This window comes from Podarcis tiliguerta (assembly GCF_965153285.1).
Source record: "Podarcis tiliguerta genome assembly, chromosome: 1".
Taxonomy (NCBI): Eukaryota; Metazoa; Chordata; class Lepidosauria; order Squamata; family Lacertidae; genus Podarcis; species Podarcis tiliguerta.
The window spans coordinates 72,271,682-72,291,599 of NC_139534.1; the positions used below are offsets into that span (position 1 = coordinate 72,271,682).

The following is a 19,918-nucleotide window of genomic DNA, read 5'->3' on the forward strand; positions in this document are numbered from 1 at the left end:
AAATACTGTGAATGGAATCAATCTGTGTACCAGTTTCAGCAGTGACATGTTAAGGTAGCGCTATGAGTGCCCCAGGCTGCTATGCTCTTCCGCAGCAGATATTACGCATCGGGGACATAGTGAGAGTGTTGCTTCCCAAACGTTTCTGGCTTCTTCTGGTTTGCTGACTTTGTCCACTCCTGAACAGGGATAGTCAGATGTCAGTTATTCATGCTCTAGCGACTACATGATTGGTCTACTGCAATGCACTCTGTGTAGAAGTATCTGTGAAAATGATCCAGAAGCTGAAGCTGGAACAGAACACAGCTGCAATGTTATTAAGTGGGGCAGAAAAATGGGATTATATAGCTGCTCTGGTGACCTGTTAATCACCAGAACCAACTCATTGTGTTGACACTAGTATATAAAACCTTAAATGGCTTAGGACCCAAGGACTAAAAGGTACACCTCTCCCAATATCTGCCAACCTGAGCTGTGATTCTTCAGGGAAGTCCTTTCTTTGAGTCCCATCTATAGGCATAGCATGTTGTACAGGAATATGGGTAAAAGCATTCTGTGTTGTGGTCTTCTGGCTGTGGTACTCTCTCCTGATGGAGATGCAGTTGGCACCCTCATTAGCAGTCTTCTGATATCAACTAAAGACATAGACATACCTTTTGGTTGGACTGTTAAGAGTTAGCATCCCAATAGTTTGCTCCTCTTTTGAACTGATTATGATTGTAATGTGTTTTTATGTGATTTTTTTAAAAAATCACATAATGTTTTATATTTTTATTTGACTGTTTCAACTCAGGGAGAAAAAAATACTGCTGGTTACTCAGTAGCAACATCTTTTCAAATATGGACAAGTCTTGTATAAGTTTCCCCCTCATAAGGGATTCTTTGCTTCTGATGAGCAATACCAATTTCAGTTTGAATTCCAACAGAAATATCTCAAAATAGTATTTACACTTTTTAAAAGTCTGTACCAGGAGTCTAAATTATAGCATGCTTTAATCATCTTAGAGCTGAGAAGAATAAAAGTGTTAAACAATATTAGAAATATCTAAGCTGAAGGAAATTTGCTTTCTGTTAACACATGTCAGTGAAAACCAAAAGACGCTTTCATTGTCTGATGATCACTCAGGTGAATTTCGATCAAACAAATTATCTCTGAGAACAATCCCATAAACAGTTCTCTAAATAGTTATTTTTATGAATTACAACCAATACAGTGATAGTGTTTTCAAGACCTTGAAAAATTTAAGATCCCAGGATGTAAGGCATTTCTTCCACCGTGTTTGCTTTACTAATGCTTGAACTAGCAGATGAATGTACTGTGTTATCTGCCATTATTCAGTAAGTTCAGTATCTTTGAAAAAACAGGCTATAAAATTTTACTGCAGGACAGCACAGGTCATTATGAATATGGGTTTTCCAAGGTTTATAGAGTTCTTGCTCAGATAATATTTGTCATTGGTAGGCAGCACTTCTAATGTGTACTGTGCATATTCAAAACAGAAAAAGGTGTACATATTTGAAACAGGAAAACATACACAGAGCAAATGGAAGAGATAATGCATGACTTGTACTAGTGCAAAGATTAAGGAAGCACATGAACTACATCAAGGGTTTAGTCCTAATGATACCTAACTTGGAAATAAATTCCATTAAAATGAGTAGTGTTTATTTATTTAGAAATACTTAATATCCTGGTGTGGGATTTGCCTAAGCAGCCCCATTAGTGGAAGCCCTTCACAAGGACTTCCACTTGCACAATGGAGTCCCCCCCTTCCCCCCCATCCCGTGTGCCCCATGACCGTCGCAATTGGCTGGGGGGGGAGGCATCACAACAACTCACCCCTTCTTATTCTGCAGTTATCTCGGGTGCCACATTCCATCCTAAAATTATGAGGGCTTTGTGGGGGTGGGTGGGAGGGAAGTAGGCTGTATGCGAAATCCTTCTAACCTCTGGATCCAGCAAGTGTTAAAATATAACCCAGGCTAGCTTCCTGTATTGAGGTCCTAGCCTGTTTGATGGACAATTAAGGGAAACAAGGGAAAGGAGCTCTATGTGAGATAGCAAATCGGTGAGGCCACTCCCTCAACTCATAATTAGAAGGGCAAAGCCTGAGTTTAGAGTGGAGTTGGTGTGATGTGACCTGGAAGTAAAGTTGTCAGCTGGAGAGAGAGTCAGAGCAATGTTTGAGAACTGTTTGAATCCAAGGCTGCGACTATGGGAGAAGCAAGACCCTCTAATGCTGCAAACCCCTCCATTGTAGACTCTGGTTTTATATATGTGTAAATGAACCATGTATCATAAAGACAGTACAGTCTCCACTGTACCTCATTCCAAAGGAAACACAAACCCCGGGTAAGCACATGGAACCCATGAAAGATTAGGGCAGGGTGCCACACTATTTTAGAGGGATCTTCATCCCTAAACATTCAGGGTGTTTGCATGCCGAGGGCATAGCTGTCAACCTTCCCTTTTTTGCGTGAAATTCCCTTATTCCAGTGCCGTTTCCCGCTGATTCCCGCTGCTATCCCGGATTGGTAGATATCCCGTAGACTGTCCCCGGGACAGGTGAGGCTTCTGAACCCTTATTTTTGAGGCTGCTGATGCCTTATTTTCAAATCTGAAAGTTGACAGCTATGGCCGAGGGTTACAAAGGAACAGGGGAGACAGGAAAGCCCTTTTCAATGAACTGAACTCAATTCCATGAGTTAAAAGTTTGTTAGGATCCAGGTCACTATGTTGAGGATGAGAAATTAGTGCTCAAAGTTAAGTATAAGTAAACGTTCCTTTGTTTCGGGTAGCTAATTTCATCAATTTGTTATAGGGAAAGGCATGAGGTGGCATGGTAAACAGGAGACGAAAGTGCAGTTATACTGATTACATGTACCTTGGCATACTTAACAACAAGTTGCAAGGCTGGTCCTAAACATTTTGCTACCAATAAAAGGACAAGAGGGGACCTTCTTCCCCATTCTGTGTACAGAAGCCAATTGGACTGACAGTGGATTTTATTTAAGTATACCTGAAGGCAGCCAGCTATTTATGGCTATTTATGGGGGTGTTATGACTGAAGGGCACAGCCAGAAGGCTCAATGGAACAACCTGGGGGGGGGGTGGCTGCCTTTACTGCCCCCCCACCTCCAGATTAGTTGCCTGAGGCACTTGCTTCACTCTACCTAATGATAAGTCTGACCTTGGTTTCCTGGGACTTGGGTGTTGTTCCAATGGCTTCCCAGAGACTTGAGTTTTGAAGAGAGATTTGTAGGGAGTAATTTACTATCACCTAGCAATGTTATTCTTCAAAACATAGTTCATATCTACTTTCATTTAACCAATGACACAAATTGCATTTGTGGGTCTTGTGTGCATCTGACTGAAAATAAGAAACATCTGTGAATCCTGTTTCACTTGCTCATTAACATTTTAGAAGCAATGGAAGAGGTCAGTAGTTCTTCAGAATGGCTTTTCCTTAAATATGACCACTGTTTTCTTTATGACTTCTTGATATGCCAGGTCTTAGTCTCGGAAACAAATATGGCAACAGTCAAACTCTATTCTGCTACATAACTTATTAGAAGGCTATCAGTACTTCTGTACAAGGAAACATAAATTATATGATATAAAGATAGTATGTAGTCATATCAACAGGTACTGCTATAAACGAAATGGCATGGCAGAGACTCAAAACTTTTTTCCCTTTTGTAAAATTTTAAATATGCATATATATATACACACTTATATGACCATTCAAAGCTAAAGCTGTATTGTTGCTTTTAAGTTCAGGCCTTCATTTTTTTGACATGATACTGATGTAGAAAAAGTTGGCTGTACTTGGCTTGTGAAGGGCTTGATCCAAACCCCATTAAATACAATAGAAATAGGACCTCTGACTTCACAAAGCGATGACTGAGGCTTGTTTGTCTTTGCTATGCCAGGTTTCCCCCTTCTCTTTTACTTAAAAACATCATATTTAATAATGTTTGGTGCTGCCTTTTATTTTATTTCATGCATTTAAAAAGTGGGCTAAAAGATAAAAGATTGTTTCCAAATACATTCAGTATATCATTTATGAGTAGAGCAACACATTAGCATTGAGTTCACAATAGATCATATCGCTTTTATGCCATCTTACAAGCTTAGCAGCACAAACAGAATAATCAACATATTATTTGGCTGTCATCTGCTGAACAGAAACCAGAGATCACAAGGTGGTTTTCCCTAGCTGCAGTGATGGCCTTTTTTGTTCCAGGCCCCCATCTGGGAGGGCCATGGTGTGTTATCATATGGAACGCGAGGTTTTCTGTAATCTGCTTAGCTGCACTGCAGTTTGAATCTTCATTCCATGTTTGAGTAATTTATAATTTTAATGAGACCATGGCTCTTGTGGGCTTTGAAATATATTAAAAGCTCTTTTGTGCATATGCTTTTGTTCTTGCTTAATAGGCTCAGTGTATTTAAACCTGATGATTTTTTATTCATGGATTTAGATGTCTGGGGATTAACTTAGACTGAATATCATTGCACTCATCTATTCATGTTTAGAAACTGTGTATTTGTATTGCTTATCCAAAAATAGAGGAAAATTTAGCCATGTGATTAAATATTGATTTCTTTTATTTGTCACATAAATGCAAACAGCCTCAAATGAGTATTAATGGAGTGTTAATTATCTAATGTGGTTCCATACACTATTATTCTGGTCATATGCATCCCAGTTTTTGTCTAAGTAGCTAGGTCCATAGCAATGGGGCTTTCTTCCAAAAGGGTATACATAGACATGGGTGTTAGATATTTGAAGATGGTTGGAATAATATGTGTTGAGAATTTATGTAGAAAAATTATGTAGTGTCATAAGATGTATACAAAATATAATAGTTTGGGCAAATTCTCTGCCTATTATTTACAACTTTCAATAATTTCTACCCATCCTTCATGCGGGCAGTACTTATAATATCAGTTTCCTATTGACTTAAATGGCAATAAATTCTACACATCTAACAAGCATACATGTGCAGAGATGATCCTGACATTTAAGCCATTGGGGAAGCCCTCATCTTCATGCAGAAACTATATGTGTGAATTGGATCTCCTAGGCGCAAAGCACACCCTGGAATGGGTTGGATATCCCTGATGGGTTCACTTTCATTTTGAAGTTTTTTTGAAAATCAGGGCTGAGGGAGGGGAGTGAGTTTTAGGCTAGGAGTGGATACTGGATATTGAAGTTGTAAAAAGACCTTTTCAGCAGAGATCTTTGGGGCAGCTGCCTACGAGCAGCCATCCTCCCTCCCTGCAGAATGTCCCAGAACAATGCTATGTCTTGATGCACTGTGATTCCAGTGGACATTGTGGGGGCAGTCCCTGATGGAAGTGGTTGTTCCCCTGCCATAACCCTTCTAATGAGGTTACATCATCATGTAGCTTTTTTCCACATTTGAAGGGTGGCAGATGGAAAGTGGCTGCCACAGTGAGCTTTTGCAGCAGTAAAAACGGGAGAGGAAAGGACTTATTAGAACTTAAGTACCCTCCAACTAAGGGACGCGGGTGGTGCTGTGGGTAAAAGACTCAGTGCCTAGGACTTGCCGATCGAAAGGTCGGCGGTTCGAATCCCCGCGGCGGGGTGCGCTCCCGTTGCTCGGTCCCAGCGCCTGCCAACCTAGCAGTTTGAAAGCACCCCCGGGTGCAAGTAGATAAATAGGGACCGCTTACCAGCGGGAAAGTAAATGGCATTTCCGTGTGCTGCACTGGCTCGCCAGATGCAGCTTTGTCACGCTGGCCACGTGACCCGGAAGTGTCTCCGGACAGCGCTGGCCCCCGGCCTCTTGAGTGAGGTGGGCGCACAACCTTAGAGTCGGACACGACTGGCCCGTACGGGCAGGGGTACCTTTACCTTACCCTCCAACTGGTAACTCCCACCACTCAAAAACCTTAGGGACCCCCTCCTCAGATTCCAAAAGCCCTTATGAACCTAGCCTCTTACTTTCAAGGCAAAAGCTGATGACCAAAAACTTTCAGCTCAACACCAAAAGAAAACACGTATCTGTGTTGACTGCCCCTACGAAAATGACCCTTGCATGCAAAATGACACCATGTCTAGCACCTGTGCTCCGTGCGCTCAGACAGCTTTAGGACTACTAATTTCCAGAGAAGCGGTAAATAATTCTCACTTACATATTGATAGCCATTAGTTACAGATGTATGTCATGATACCAGCAATACAGAAGCAGTTTCATGAATAAAGATTTTGGAAAGCGGATTGAGGAAGAATTTTGAAACAAACACGTAGCAGGAAATCCCTTTCTTCAGCAAACTGGTGAATGATTCTGAAGGCTACTTACATTTCAGACCTCTTCTGTAGTTACATTTCAAGGAAGGCTTGACTGTCTGCTTCTTCCAGTACAATATGGACATATGGCAACTCAGATGGTCCTTACACGTCTTCAAATTTTGCTGTGGTGTGGGATTGCACAACCTTGTTTAATTATTTGCAATCTTGCAATATGTATTTAGCCTGTTTATGGCTGATATCTTACCATGCAGAACATGTATAAATGTATCTTTACATTTCAAGTATTAATCCTAAAATGTGAAACTGGTGACACAGATGATAAAAACATTTGGCCCCTTCCATTTTGTATGTGCATGGAGCTTGTTTTTCTAATAATGTGTTAAAATCAATAAAGTATTGACTTCTTTATTTTTCCAGAAAAAAAGATGGATTGATATATCTCAAAATTCTACAACTCACATAAACGTCAAGGTGCAATAAGCACATGTATATGTACTTTTCCTTGATTTCAGTTGGAATTTATTAAGAAGAAAGTACCGTAGTTATAATCAGGTACCCTAAGTAAGACAGCACAGAAACAAAAATGTTCATAATCAGTAAGCTTATTGATTAATTTATGTGTCCACAGCAAACATGATTAATTAACAGGGAGGATTTGAGTGTATATTAAATTTAAAAATATATTTGGCTTACTTAGTTGTGTATTTAATTGGTTTAACGATTATTTATGAACGGCAACAACATTTAAAAAATTCTTATCTTACACTATTTATTTCATGAATTTGAGAAAGCCTTTGGTTTCAGGAAGAGGATAATTCTATCCATGTTTCCTGCTTTTATTATGCACAATGTCAATTGTAATCCAAGATTACAGCAAACAAGATGTTAATTTCCACACACAGTCCATGTACATTTCACTTAGAGAGCTCCATTGTTTCAGAAGCCAACAGCAAAAAAGAAATAATGATTGTGCTATCCTCACAGGAGCTGTCAATAAAAGATGTAATAGGGGATTTAGGAATCTGGAAATGGCCAACTAATTTATGTGAATCTATTTTACTTCATCTAGAAAGGCAAAGCTCTGTTTCGTCTACACTGCATATTGCAGAGCACAGGCTCTCTATAGAAAACCAGGCGGCTGCATATGGATAGTCCCTTGATATCATTCACTTGCTGTGTAATCTTATTATGCAAAGTTCTAATCTTCACCTAGAATGAATGCCTCTGGGTCAGAATATAGTCATATCGGGGTTTTTAAGGTCATGTTTTGTGATCCTTAGCTTATTCTTCTAAGTAGGACTGAGATTTAAAGGGTATTCCCCAGACACTAGCAGAGATAGACAGCAGAACCTGCTGCCTTTTTGGAAGACAAGACCAACATGAGGTCCCTGGTAGGATTAAACTTGATTTGTAGCTGTAGGATTTTTTAACAGATGTATTATTGGACAGGGAATAGGGGCCACCAGCACAGCGAAATTGGATCACGATTGGCATTCTCGGGGAGTCTGCTGGCTGCTAAAACAGCAGCTGCATGTGGATTTGACTTCTTTCAGGTGAAGCGACTTCCAGTCATTTGGAAAGGATGGGATGAAAAGGAACCTTGGTGATAATTTTGATGTCTGCAAGATTTAGTACCAGCGTAATGGGATTATCGCTAACACCTTCGCTGCAGAAAAAGCCACCTGGCGCTATAACTGGCAGCAACTGTGAACTAATCCTTTCCCATCTCTTGGATGTCATTCATGAAGCTCACAGCGATTTCTACCCTGCTAGCTGTGATTAATTTTATAAACACGGGGTGGGGGTGGAATCGGGTAATGAAAAATGCAAAGATTCTTGTATTTATATTTCAGATTTGACTTTGGACTGGATGAAAAGTATCAGGTAAAATGTGTATTTTATATCACAAATCTGAATAAGTGTCTTCCCACATCAGTTTATATTTCTTGAATGAAGCCTTGACAGTGAGTTATCGCATAGTACGTATCAGTGTCATGAATTAGCCATAAGCAATTAAGGCTGCACTCCATAAAGGCCCACACTTGAAAAGAAATCTGCACACACACAAATTACCATGCTGCATAGGCACGATCTGGAGAACCACACAAACTGGTTTTTTCAAGGGAGCACAGAGGTGATATACCATACCTTTTGAACTGTTTTACAGCCTAGCACAAGGTTACGCAGTTTTGTGAACTTCTCTCCACAGTGTACCACACTTCAGATTTTGGCTGAAGGAATGTTTATGCCCATGGTTGTAGGTATATGAAAGTTGGTGGTGTTCAAATAGTACTCTTGTTGCATACTTGCTGTATTTACCTGCAGACAAGTGTACTGTGTGACAAATGGTTAAGCATCTTGAAGTATTACATTAATCTCTTTATAATTAAGGCAGTACTGTTTAGGAAATGTGTGAAGAATATTTTTTCAGGGAAATGCCACTAATATACGCCTTCTAATGTAAATTTACAAGTACTGTAACTGAAGCACAGTTCTTCATTATGCTGGATAACCACTTTGTTCGAAGACCAGAAACTCTGTATAGTCTCAGGAGCTTCAGTTAAAAGGTCTGTTAAAACAATATAAAGTTGTGCATCCCAGAAAAAAATAATTATTTTTTTATATATATATATATATATATATATATATATGCTTTCGTAGATTTTCACGGGTACAGGAATGCAGGTTTTGGTGTCCTCGGGTGTCTTCCCGTGTAAAAGTTGGGGTGTCTAGGCGACGTTTCGACGAGGTCTCACTCGTCATCTTCAGGCTGGTGCTTTCGGCTTCTTGTTACTGGAACAGAGCAGGATCTCAGTGTTTGAGTTCCTATAAATACTGTTGAGGAGGTGTGGTGTATAGCCTCCAATGTTCTGGGCAGAGAGGAGGTTCCCAGGCTAGTGTGCCTTTTCTTCTTTTGTTCCTTAATTACTTGAGGGATATCTTGAGTGATTTCTTGAGTGATTTCCTGAATCCCACTTAGGTGGGTCATTAGGTGTGGATTAGTTGCTAAAGCCTTCGTGTCTTGAACTCTTGAACTTTGTGAAGAGTTTTTCTGAGAAGATGGCTGTACTGCACTTGGTTGTGCTCTGGCTTGGCTTCGTGTATAGGGGCGAGCTGTGGTTTTGTGGCCTGTGCCAGCCAGATCTGTGTAGGGATTGCAGGGGGGTGCAGCATCCGGAGGTGCCACCCTGGTTTGGCTACTGGATGGTGTCTGTAATTTATCTGTGGAGAGGGTCTGGGTTTGGGTCTGGTGTGGTTGATTGGTGATGGCGTTCTGTGTGCCTCTGGATCTGGTGTCAGATTTTGTGGGGAGGGCTAATTTCCAGATGTCTGGCAAGCGGGATGTGTCGTCACGCTTGTTCATGTTGTGAGGGTGTTTCTCTATCTCGATGGCTTCCATGATTATTCTCTTGTGGTGATGTTCCATGTTAAAGAGCAATTTGGAATCTGCAAAATTAATTTCGTGTCCTGTTTCTTTCATGTGTTGGAAAAGAGAGGAAGTTTTTTCTTCTTTTTTGACGGCATTCTTGTGTTCTGCGATCCGTGCATTTATTCGTCTGTTTGTTTGTCCAATGTACGTGGCTGGGCAGACTTTGCAGGGTATTTCATAGACCCCTTGGTTTTCCAACTGAATTTTATCCTTGGGGTTTCTGAGGATATTGGCTATTTTTTGGTTGGTGCAAAAGGCTGTTTTGATATTGTGTTTATGGAGGATTTTGCTAATTTTATCTGTAGTGCCCTTGATATAAGGAAGGAGGGCTATGCCATTGTTTTCTTCTGTGTCTTGGTTTTTGGGGGGTGTTTTGGGGGGTGTTTCCAGAAAAACTGGATAGCTTCCTCACACATCTCAACAGCCTACACCCCAAAATACAATTCACTATGGAAATAGAAGCCAACAACCAACTTCCCTTCCTTGACGTCCTAATCTACAAAAAACCTGATGGCTCCCTAGGACACACTATCTACCGGAAAAAAACACACACCAACCGCTACTTACATGCACAATCACACCACCACCCTGCACAAATAAACTCCGTAGCCAAGACTCTCATCTCCAGAACCAAACGCCTGGCTGACGAAGACCACTTGACAACTGAGTTACAGAATCTCTCAAATGTGTTAATTGCCAATGGATACCAGCAAAACAGGGTTACGAAGCTAATCCAAAAAGAAACACCCCCCAAAAACCAAGACACAGAAGAAAACAATGGCATAGCCCTCCTTCCTTATATCAAGGGCACTACAGATAAAATTAGCAAAATCCTCCATAAACACAATATCAAAACAGCCTTTTGCACCAACCAAAAAATAGCCAATATCCTCAGAAACCCCAAGGATAAAATTCAGTTGGAAAACCAAGGGGTCTATGAAATACCCTGCAAAGTCTGCCCAGCCACGTACATTGGACAAACAAACAGACGAATAAATGCACGGATCGCAGAACACAAGAATGCCGTCAAAAAAGAAGAAAAAACTTCCTCTCTTTTCCAACACATGAAAGAAACAGGACACGAAATTAATTTTGCAGATTCCAAATTGCTCTTTAACATGGAACATCACCACAAGAGAATAATCATGGAAGCCATCGAGATAGAGAAACACCCTCACAACATGAACAAGCGTGACGACACATCCCGCTTGCCAGACATCTGGAAATTAGCCCTCCCCACAAAATCTGACACCAGATCCAGAGGCACACAGAACGCCATCACCAATCAACCACACCAGACCCAAACCCAGACCCTCTCCACAGATAAATTACAGACACCATCCAGTAGCCAAACCAGGGTGGCACCTCCGGATGCTGCACCCCCCTGCAATCCCTACACAGATCTGGCTGGCACAGGCCACAAAACCACAGCTCGCCCCTATACACGAAGCCAAGCCAGAGCACAACCAAGTGCAGTACAGCCATCTTCTCAGAAAAACTCTTCACAAAGTTCAAGAGTTCAAGACACGAAGGCTTTAGCAACTAATCCACACCTAATGACCCACCTAAGTGGGATTCAGGAAATCACTCAAGAAATCACTCAAGATATCCCTCAAGTAATTAAGGAACAAAAGAAGAAAAGGCACACTAGCCTGGGAACCTCCTCTCTGCCCAGAACATTGGAGGCTATACACCACACCTCCTCAACAGTATTTATAGGAACTCAAACACTGAGATCCTGCTCTGTTCCAGTAACAAGAAGCCGAAAGCACCAGCCTGAAGATGACGAGTGAGACCTCGTCGAAACGTCGCCTAGACACCCCAACTTTTACACGGGAAGACACCCGAGGACACCAAAACCTGCATATATATATATATATATATATATATATTCTGCACAGCTGACTTCCATCTATTAGTGTGCATTACAGCTCATCCCCCCAAAATAGATTCTAGTGGCCAGAAGCACTTGACTTAACATTGTTACTAATCAGCATGTCCAAGCACGTGTTTGTCGCTGCCTGAAAACGGGGCTGGAGGGGCTGGGTGAGTTGGGTTTGGCTCATGTGTGCTCTGCCAATGTGCACAGGGGTCAGGAACGGAACCCCTGCACAAAATGGTCACCACCTGTACTCTATGGGTCAGCGTAGGACCTCTATATCCTGGTACTTTATCCATTTTCCCTTCTCCTTTCGGTACTGTCCCATTCCACCTGATAAAACTTGACATGACAATTTCTCTTCATCTCTCTCTCCCCTCTTTCCTTCCATTGCTCAGCACATTCTTGGAAAGCTATAGGAAACCTCTCCCTTTTGGTATTTGGAGGGCTTTGGAAAGTTACCCGACCTTCCCATTATGTTGAAGTACTCTCTCTTCTGCTATTAAAAGCATGGTATGGTCAAAACCTAACACTTTGTGAATGGAACAGTGGGCAGTCTGCCTGCTTTGTATATTTAGAGCATGCTGTATGCTTTAATGACATCCTTAGGAGGAGGACTCAGTTTCTGTAATAAGCCTGGTGTAATAAGCACTATAACTCAGACTAATTTAATATCAAATGAAATCATTTCACAAGAAATGGCCCATATATATGAGTAGAAAATCGGACAAAAAGCCCTCATGAGATCTGTGCCAGAGCTTTAACTTCAATATTTTCCTTGCATTACACATTTTCTTGACATCTTGAGTGTTGGTTTCCAAAAGTTTTCATATGAAATATTTATTTTATGTAGTGCTTACCACCTAACATTCTTATGTCTATGCTTTCTCATGCTCTCCGCAGGTGTCTGGGCCTTTCTTTCTCTTGTTATAGTCATCTTGTGTTTGAACTAGACAACCAAGCAATTTCTTTCAGGCTCAAATTGCTCTTTAACCGAGGAGGCCATTCTAGCAATTATTGCAGGAGAGACTTTGTTACTGTAGCTCCTGCTAGATACTTTGTGGTCATTAATTCCCACCTGTCCTATGACACTGAGTGATCTGCTGACACTCAATCTTTCTTTTACTACCTACACAAAATGTTTTAAACTCACAGCATTTTGCCCTCTGACATCAAGGTTTTACCCATAGTCTTATAATTTCCTGGGTTGATTAAAGTGCAACACTTTTTCTGTGGCTTCTGAGTAAACTATGATTGAAAGCATAATTAGTTCAGAATACAGCTGTTCCCGTTTCAATTTACGGGTGCCCTTTTGCCCATATTCCTGGCGCTGCATACATCAAAAAGGAAGATAATTTATTTTAAGGTTTTGCCAATGGTATACCTTACATATCAACTTTGTGAATAGCGGGTTAGCAATTCCAGCATGTTACTGAAATAGTTTCTCTGTGCCTCTTACTGTTGAATAGTGCATTAGTAGCTTATACTAAGACTGCTAAATCCTTGATATACTTAGGTACAGTATTCTAGAGATTTCAGCCCATGGAGGATCACAGCTTGGAAAGCAGACAAGTATGGAAAACAATTAAAAACAACAACAGCCAAGAAGTCAGTTTTGACTAAAGAAAAAACAACCACAATAAAACCACCATCTCTATAGGCTTCTGTTTCTCTTTATAGTTGAGTTTTTGCATTTACGGTAAACATAAAAGTAATTTTCCTATCCCAACACTGGAATTAGCTGCACAATAATTTAAAGCTTTTTCTGTCTTTCCTCTAAAATTTGAAAGATATCCACAAGTGGATATAGGGATACTGGATAGGTAGAGAGCTAATTAATGTTTCTCTCATGACAACTGTGCTTCTGTTATTGTGTTAATGTGTTTTGCTTCAGTTGTCATCTAATTTCCATATAAAAGTTTTAGAAGTTTCTTCTATATTCAATTGATGCATTTGACACCCAGAAATAAGCACTTTGTTTTCTCATAGGAACGCATTAAATGGAACTAACACAGGAGAATCTTGATAAGTCTTAATGTGACTGTGAGCCAGCAATGTGATGAGGCTACAAAGGAGGCAAAAGCTATTCCACAGTGAGATGTGAGAACTTCCAGTAGGGTTAGGGAAACATAGTCTATAAGAAATGGGTAATGTGTATTTCTCTTCATGTTTCTGGCACATATCTATTATATTGCCTATTATCCCAAATAATAACAGAAGCAGCTTGCCTTGTGGGGTGGAGCTGCAAGGCTAGCTTCCTGGCAGGTGTGTCACTGCCTCTTACCAAGAGGGAAAGAGCGAGGTGTGATGTGTGGTGCAGGTGAAGTAGTTGGGTAAAACGAATACTCCTGTTGCACTTGCACTACACTTATCTTCCCTTCGCCTCGCCCCCTACTTCCAGGTCAGCAGTGGCAGCACACCTGCCAGAAAGCTAGTGTTGTGATTCTGTCCCATCAGAACCACCTCTGTGTTTTGAATACAGTGGTACCTTGGTTTAAGAACACCTTAGTTTATGAACAACTTGGATTAAGAACGCTGCAAACCTGGAAGCAGGTGTTTTGTTTTGTGAATTTTGCCTTGGAAGCAGAACATGTTCCGCTTTCTGCTGAGTGTGTTCCACTTGTAAATTGAATCCCCCGCTGCTATGGGAAAGCACACCTGGGTTTAAGAACGCTTTGGTTTAAGAACGGACTTCCGGAACTGTTTAAGTTCGTAAGCCAAGGAACCACTGTATCTAGACTGGGTCTGGCGGATACCATATTGGGATGGTACCAGATTGAGTGCACATTTGACGCCCATCTTTCATAATGAATGAAACTTAAGGATATATGGGGGATCTAATATCATAACAATTTACAGAGGGATGATCAATGACCATATAATTCTATATGAACAATTAACCCTCTCATGAAAGGTTTTCACTCAGTAGGTTGGGGTTTTTTATATTTTCAAGTCAGATATATTGTAACATGCTAAATTCAGCCATCCTTATAATGCTTAAGCGTTTGATTCTTGTACAACAAATCACAACACCCAGAAACTGATTAGTAAGATATACCATTTGTTACCCAAACACAAATAGCCCAAATCTCTTTCAAGAAGAAATGTAATGATGATTTTAATTTTCCAGTTCAGAACAAGAGTGGTCATATTTAACAGCATTCCTTCAAATGATGTTATTCACTGATTGCACGTTTAACTGTTTGCTGTCTGTATATTGTAATTTACTGTTTTATTGTGAAGTAACCCACCATGGGACTTTTTGTGAAGGAATGGTAACAAATATGCTTAATAAAGACATTTAAAGGGTCTAAAAAAATACTTACCAAATCACATTTTACTCCATACAGGTTGAAATCTACCATACGGAACTTACTCTGATAGTTCTGATTTATGTTGGAGATGCTGGGCTCCAAAAGCAGACTACATACAACATTGTCTGGACTTGCCTAAACAAACAATTCTGGAATGACGTTATAGCCAAAATTCATCAGTTCACAGTCTACCAGTACCAGCTACCAGAAAACTGCAAAGTAAATCTTTATTATCTAAAACTTGAATTAAATCATGTTAATTAGTTATTTTAATCTCTTATTCTCATTGTTTGTGTTACTTGTTTTGTATCAATGTTTTGTAATTCTTTAATTAAGTGAAATATGTAATGAATGAAACGAGAGATTAAGAAGAAAGCCTAAGTGGTAGTTTACATTTGGAATGTCTTGCTGGAAGGATAGTTGTGCTTTTAAGCAATGAGGACAGCTCCACATAACCCACATTAAAACTCTTCTTGAACTTTTGACCTAATTAATCTCCCTGAAAATTAATTTGAATCCTGGTTTTTGAAATGTTGCATCTTAGGTTAGTGTATTTTATAAATTCTGTTGACTGCTTGTACTATGGTGAGAATTCATATCTGGTGTATTTCTGATCCCTTAAAGCTAGGACCCGCTGCACAACCATAAAACTGCTATGTTGCAAGATGTTATTAGAAAGACTCTCCGACTTCTTGGATATACTATTCAGTATGGGTGCATAGCACATTGTGCCTTTGAATACATTGGAGGAATTGTTGTGGTGAGTTAACAAAGGCTATCAAATAAACAATAAAATTACCACGTCAATTTTCAGTTTCTTAGCTTTCACACTCCAGCCTTCTGTTTTAATAAAGAAGTATTTGAAGTATACTCATCTAGACTTTATAACTTGAACCTTTAAAGCTTTCTTTAAACTGAGCAGAGAGCTCATGATTCTGACCCTGGTGGGTTTTCACCACCTATTAACACCTTTTTTTATTTCCCCAGGTTTTAGATTAGTTTTAGCTATGGAGTTAGGCAGTTGTGCTCACAGAATTTGTTGACTGGTTTTATAGAATTGCTTTTGCCTAGTTATTTCATGTACTGTTTACTTGTAGTATCCCACACTAGGATTGTTTGAATGAAGAGTTGGCTAAAAAGAAGTAACTAAAATAAACGATGCTCCTCTATTTAACTTCAGCCCCCGGAAACTATCGGTACATGGCTATTTTCATAGGTTTAGGGCTGAGTAAGCAAGAGAACGTAACTCAGGAATTATTCTCTGGCTCATTATTTAATCTGAGCCATAGAAGAATGTGTAGGTTTGTAACGCTTGCCTCTTTGATCTCCCAAAACTAATACTAAACTTCACTGACATCTCAGGTGAGAATTCAGGGCCCAGTGGAACCAGAATCTATAGAGAGACATCACACTTATAGAAATCAAGGGGACAGGTTTACATATGAAAATCAGCCTGGTGCACTCTAGATATTTGGAGTACAACTCACATCTGTATGGCCATCCAGGCTGGGACTTCTAGGAAGCTGCAGTCCAAATATCTGAGGGGCACCAGGTTGGTGAAAGCTGAGCTGTTTTATATTTACCAGATTGGCCTAAAGATGCTGTAATTTATTTATTTAAAATACTACATGTGATAACATACTTCTCAAATAGTAATTGTCCTCTTTATTTTTGTTTTTAGTGTTCAGGACCTTCAATGGAGCCTACCATTCAAAATTCTGATATTGTGTTTTCTGAGAACCTTAGCCTCCAGTTTTATCACATTCAGAAGTATGCTGCTCCAATTTTCCATAGTTCTGGTTGTACAGATACTTGCTTTCTGATTATGCTTATCTTTATAATCATACTGCTGCTTTTATTGTTAATTTTGTTAACATTTTTCATAAATTCTTAAGTTACCTATTTTAAATTGATTTGGCATATTTTCGCATTAATTCAGAAACTGAGAATTCATTGTGGATTATCTCCGCAGGTTTTCTTTATAGCCACCCTACTTTAGGATTGCTTATTTCTAGCTTATCTTGCCCTATATTGTAATGGACAACTAGAGTATATCTCCAGGAAGCAAATTCACAAAGCAATTCTCTCCAGAAATGCCATAAATGCCATTTATTATGTTATCCAAATGCTGCTTTATTAGTAGTTTATAGAGCTGGGGATGTGTACACAGTGCTCAACGGTCATATAAAGGGCCAGGCCCTATGCATTAATCCATATATTTGCAATCTAACACTTAATTGCTGCTGGATAACAATTTGAAAATAGGTTGTGGTGCAAGGGAAAGCATATTGTTAGCCAGCTTGCTGAATGCTTTAGAAAATGGGAGGCCAGCCTGTGTTATGGGTGTTGTGTTGTCACAAGGAGCCATAGTTTGTAGCACTTGATGCTGGTCACACACAGGAGAGGCTACAGGATTGGTTATGTATGACATAATAAGCGGGACAATGATTCTCCAACACTGCACTGCTCCCTGAATTGGTAGATAGAAGGCAATACCACCTCAAATTGTAGGGGCAGGGTGGAGCTTGCACTAGAATGGCATTCCCTAATAATTCAGACTTGACATTTGGCACAGTGTCCCAAAGAGTTGGCCAGCAGCAATCTGAAAAGTGCACATCATCGACATCTTTTTGGATCCTGACATTTCCTCACAACCTTTTTCCTCAGAGGTGATATCATCATTGCGAAAAACCCAAGTGACCCCAAATCTAACATATGTAAAAGAGTAATTGGCTTGGAAGGAGATAAAGTCTGTACAAGCAGCCCTTCAGATTTTCTTAAGACCCACAGTTACGTAAGTAGCATTGCTTATCATTCTTTTTGAGGACACTTGTAAAGCACCTTTTTGTTTGCATGGCTTGAAATTTAATTCAGCATTTCAGGTGGTAAAGGTTCAGTTGCAGTGGGTTGTTTCCACTTCAGCACTTGTACAGTGACATTTGCTGAAAGGGAATTTCGCAGTTCCTTTTCCACACTCCAGCCCACCACACACATTCACACATTCCTTGAAGTTCCGTGGGACAAGTTATAAGAAGGCATCTCTGCTGAAGAATCAAAACATGTCAAAGTTAAGCATATCCACATTTCCCAAAGACTGACCGGATATTTCTGGGTTGGGCCCAAGATCTATTCTTAAGCATGACCCTTTAGGCAGGGAACGACAGTTGTAAAGTAGTCAACAACTTTTGGAGATTGACCTACGTTAGGTCAACTTTTTAGCACCTGAATGTATTGTAACCTCAGAATGAATGGAGCAAAAATCCTGTTTGGTATATTATATGTTCCATATATAAATAAAATTCTAGTTCAGCGTGGCAAGTGGGTGCCATTTTTTAGTACGTGGTAACCATGGTTTCTATTTAAATGGTTTTCAGTTTTGGCTATATTAAAAAAATTACTACATGAATTTATATAGCAAGTCCTTTCCTGTGGAATCCATTTTAAAAATTCAGATTGAATAAGTTCTGCTCTCATAATCTACTTTATCTTGCTTGATCCCTGGAGTGAAAAGAATAATGTCGTGTTTGACATGACACCCCTTTGTTATGGAGATAAACATGCAAGGCCCTAAGACATGGAGGAGTATCACTATTAGTCTCAAATTCATTACAGGATTAGACAGGATAAGATGTGCAGTGTTAATGTGGCAGGGTTAACACTGGTGTATCATTCAGTCACTAAAACTCACAATGTATACAGGATTAACACCAATATTGCATTAATTCTTTTCCTATTTAATTTACTGACAAAAATACAGTGATTCCAGTGATTCCATTTTAAAGCATTATGTGCTCATGCTTGTTCGTGAATTCTGATGAAACAATTGAGGAAAGACAAATGGAAACTGAAGCTCCTTTCTGAAAATGCAATGAATATAAACTTTATCTGGTTTTGGCTTAGGAAATATGTCACCATGCCAACATTATACAGCTGCATGAGCAGCTTTGTGTTAAGATAGGACTGGGGGATTTGAAATAAAGCATGACTTTAAATGTTTCTTGCACTTAAATGGAATGGAACACCTCAAAATTTGAAAATACTAGGAAAGGTGAGGGACCTAGAAGACTGTGACATCACATTTCACCTTGGAACTAAGGCAAAGCCTCACACATTTTCTGAAGTCTCCAATGTCTTTTCCATTGACTAGAATAAGAACATCAACAGCCACATAAAACTTTCATATGTTGGCATAAGCCTGCCAAATTTGACAGATAAACGCAGGGGGTTTTGTGCAAGAGGGGCTTTTAAAGTTTGTTTTTTTAAAAAAAGGATGCCCTCCCTCAACCTGTGTTTTGTGGCCAATTTGCTGTGTTCTTTGTTGTGTGTTGTTTGACAATATATGCTGTGTAACACAGAGTTAGAGAAGTGCTTGATATAAACTATATAACCCTATATACTTGTAAAGCCCTCAATGACCCAGTTTAATGATTTGTAACAGCATTCTAAAACAAAATGTGTTTCAGTTATTCACTTCAATTAACAAAGGGAATTAGGGTTTCTTTAGAAAATGTATGGACAACAAAACTTGGGGTTTTGTTCATAATTGTATTAAGTGCATTTATTGCAGTTCAAATTTAGAACTATATATATCAAATAATGAATATTGTATTGTTGCATTTGCCTGTGATTTAAAAATGTGCCTGTGTTACATTCTATTTACCATATGTTCAGTTGGTGCTGTTGCTATTTACAGACTGAAGAGGCAAGCAGGAAAATTGTAATAAACTAGGTTATATATCGCAAGGCACTGATATGCTCAGCCCTTGTGTCACTTCAACAGAAGAAGGGTCTAGTAATGTCACTTAATACAGATAGGACCTGTAAATAAGGAACCTGCTTTTTGCAAGTCGTAGTGATAAAAAGCTGAGATACAACTCCATTTCTCAGCAACACTCTACTGATAATCAATTACCACACACTGCTAATGCCCTGACAACAGCTGATGTGGAGAAAAATGTTTACTTTGTGCTAAAGTGAAGTTCACTGAGGAGATGACCTGCCCTGTTCATCC

At 39.7% G+C, this 19,918-nt stretch overlaps 2 protein-coding genes across 4 annotated transcripts in view; one reads left to right on the plus strand and one right to left on the minus strand.

Annotated features, from left to right (window-relative positions):
* The window catches only part of DNAJC24 (DnaJ heat shock protein family (Hsp40) member C24), a 110,286-nt gene that overhangs the window by 42,006 nt on the left and 48,362 nt on the right, over nt 1–19,918 (minus strand). The gene's annotated exons all lie outside the window — the stretch shown is intronic.
* Nucleotides 1–19,918, plus strand: part of IMMP1L (inner mitochondrial membrane peptidase subunit 1) — a 34,364-nt gene that overhangs the window by 5,691 nt on the left and 8,755 nt on the right. Inside the window, exons 2-6 of one of the 3 annotated variants that reach the window (XM_083446256.1) lie at nt 13,583–13,740; nt 14,944–15,126; nt 15,536–15,667; nt 16,589–16,677; nt 17,575–17,701. In XM_083446256.1, the coding sequence (XP_083302382.1) occupies nt 15,563–15,667; nt 16,589–16,677; nt 17,575–17,701 (321 nt within the window). In that variant the 5' untranslated portion in view covers nt 13,583–13,740; nt 14,944–15,126; nt 15,536–15,562. The remainder of the gene's footprint in view (nt 1–13,582; nt 13,741–14,943; nt 15,127–15,535; nt 15,668–16,588; nt 16,678–17,574; nt 17,702–19,918) is intronic. The other 2 variants (XM_083446255.1, XM_083446257.1) reach the window with 2 other exon arrangements.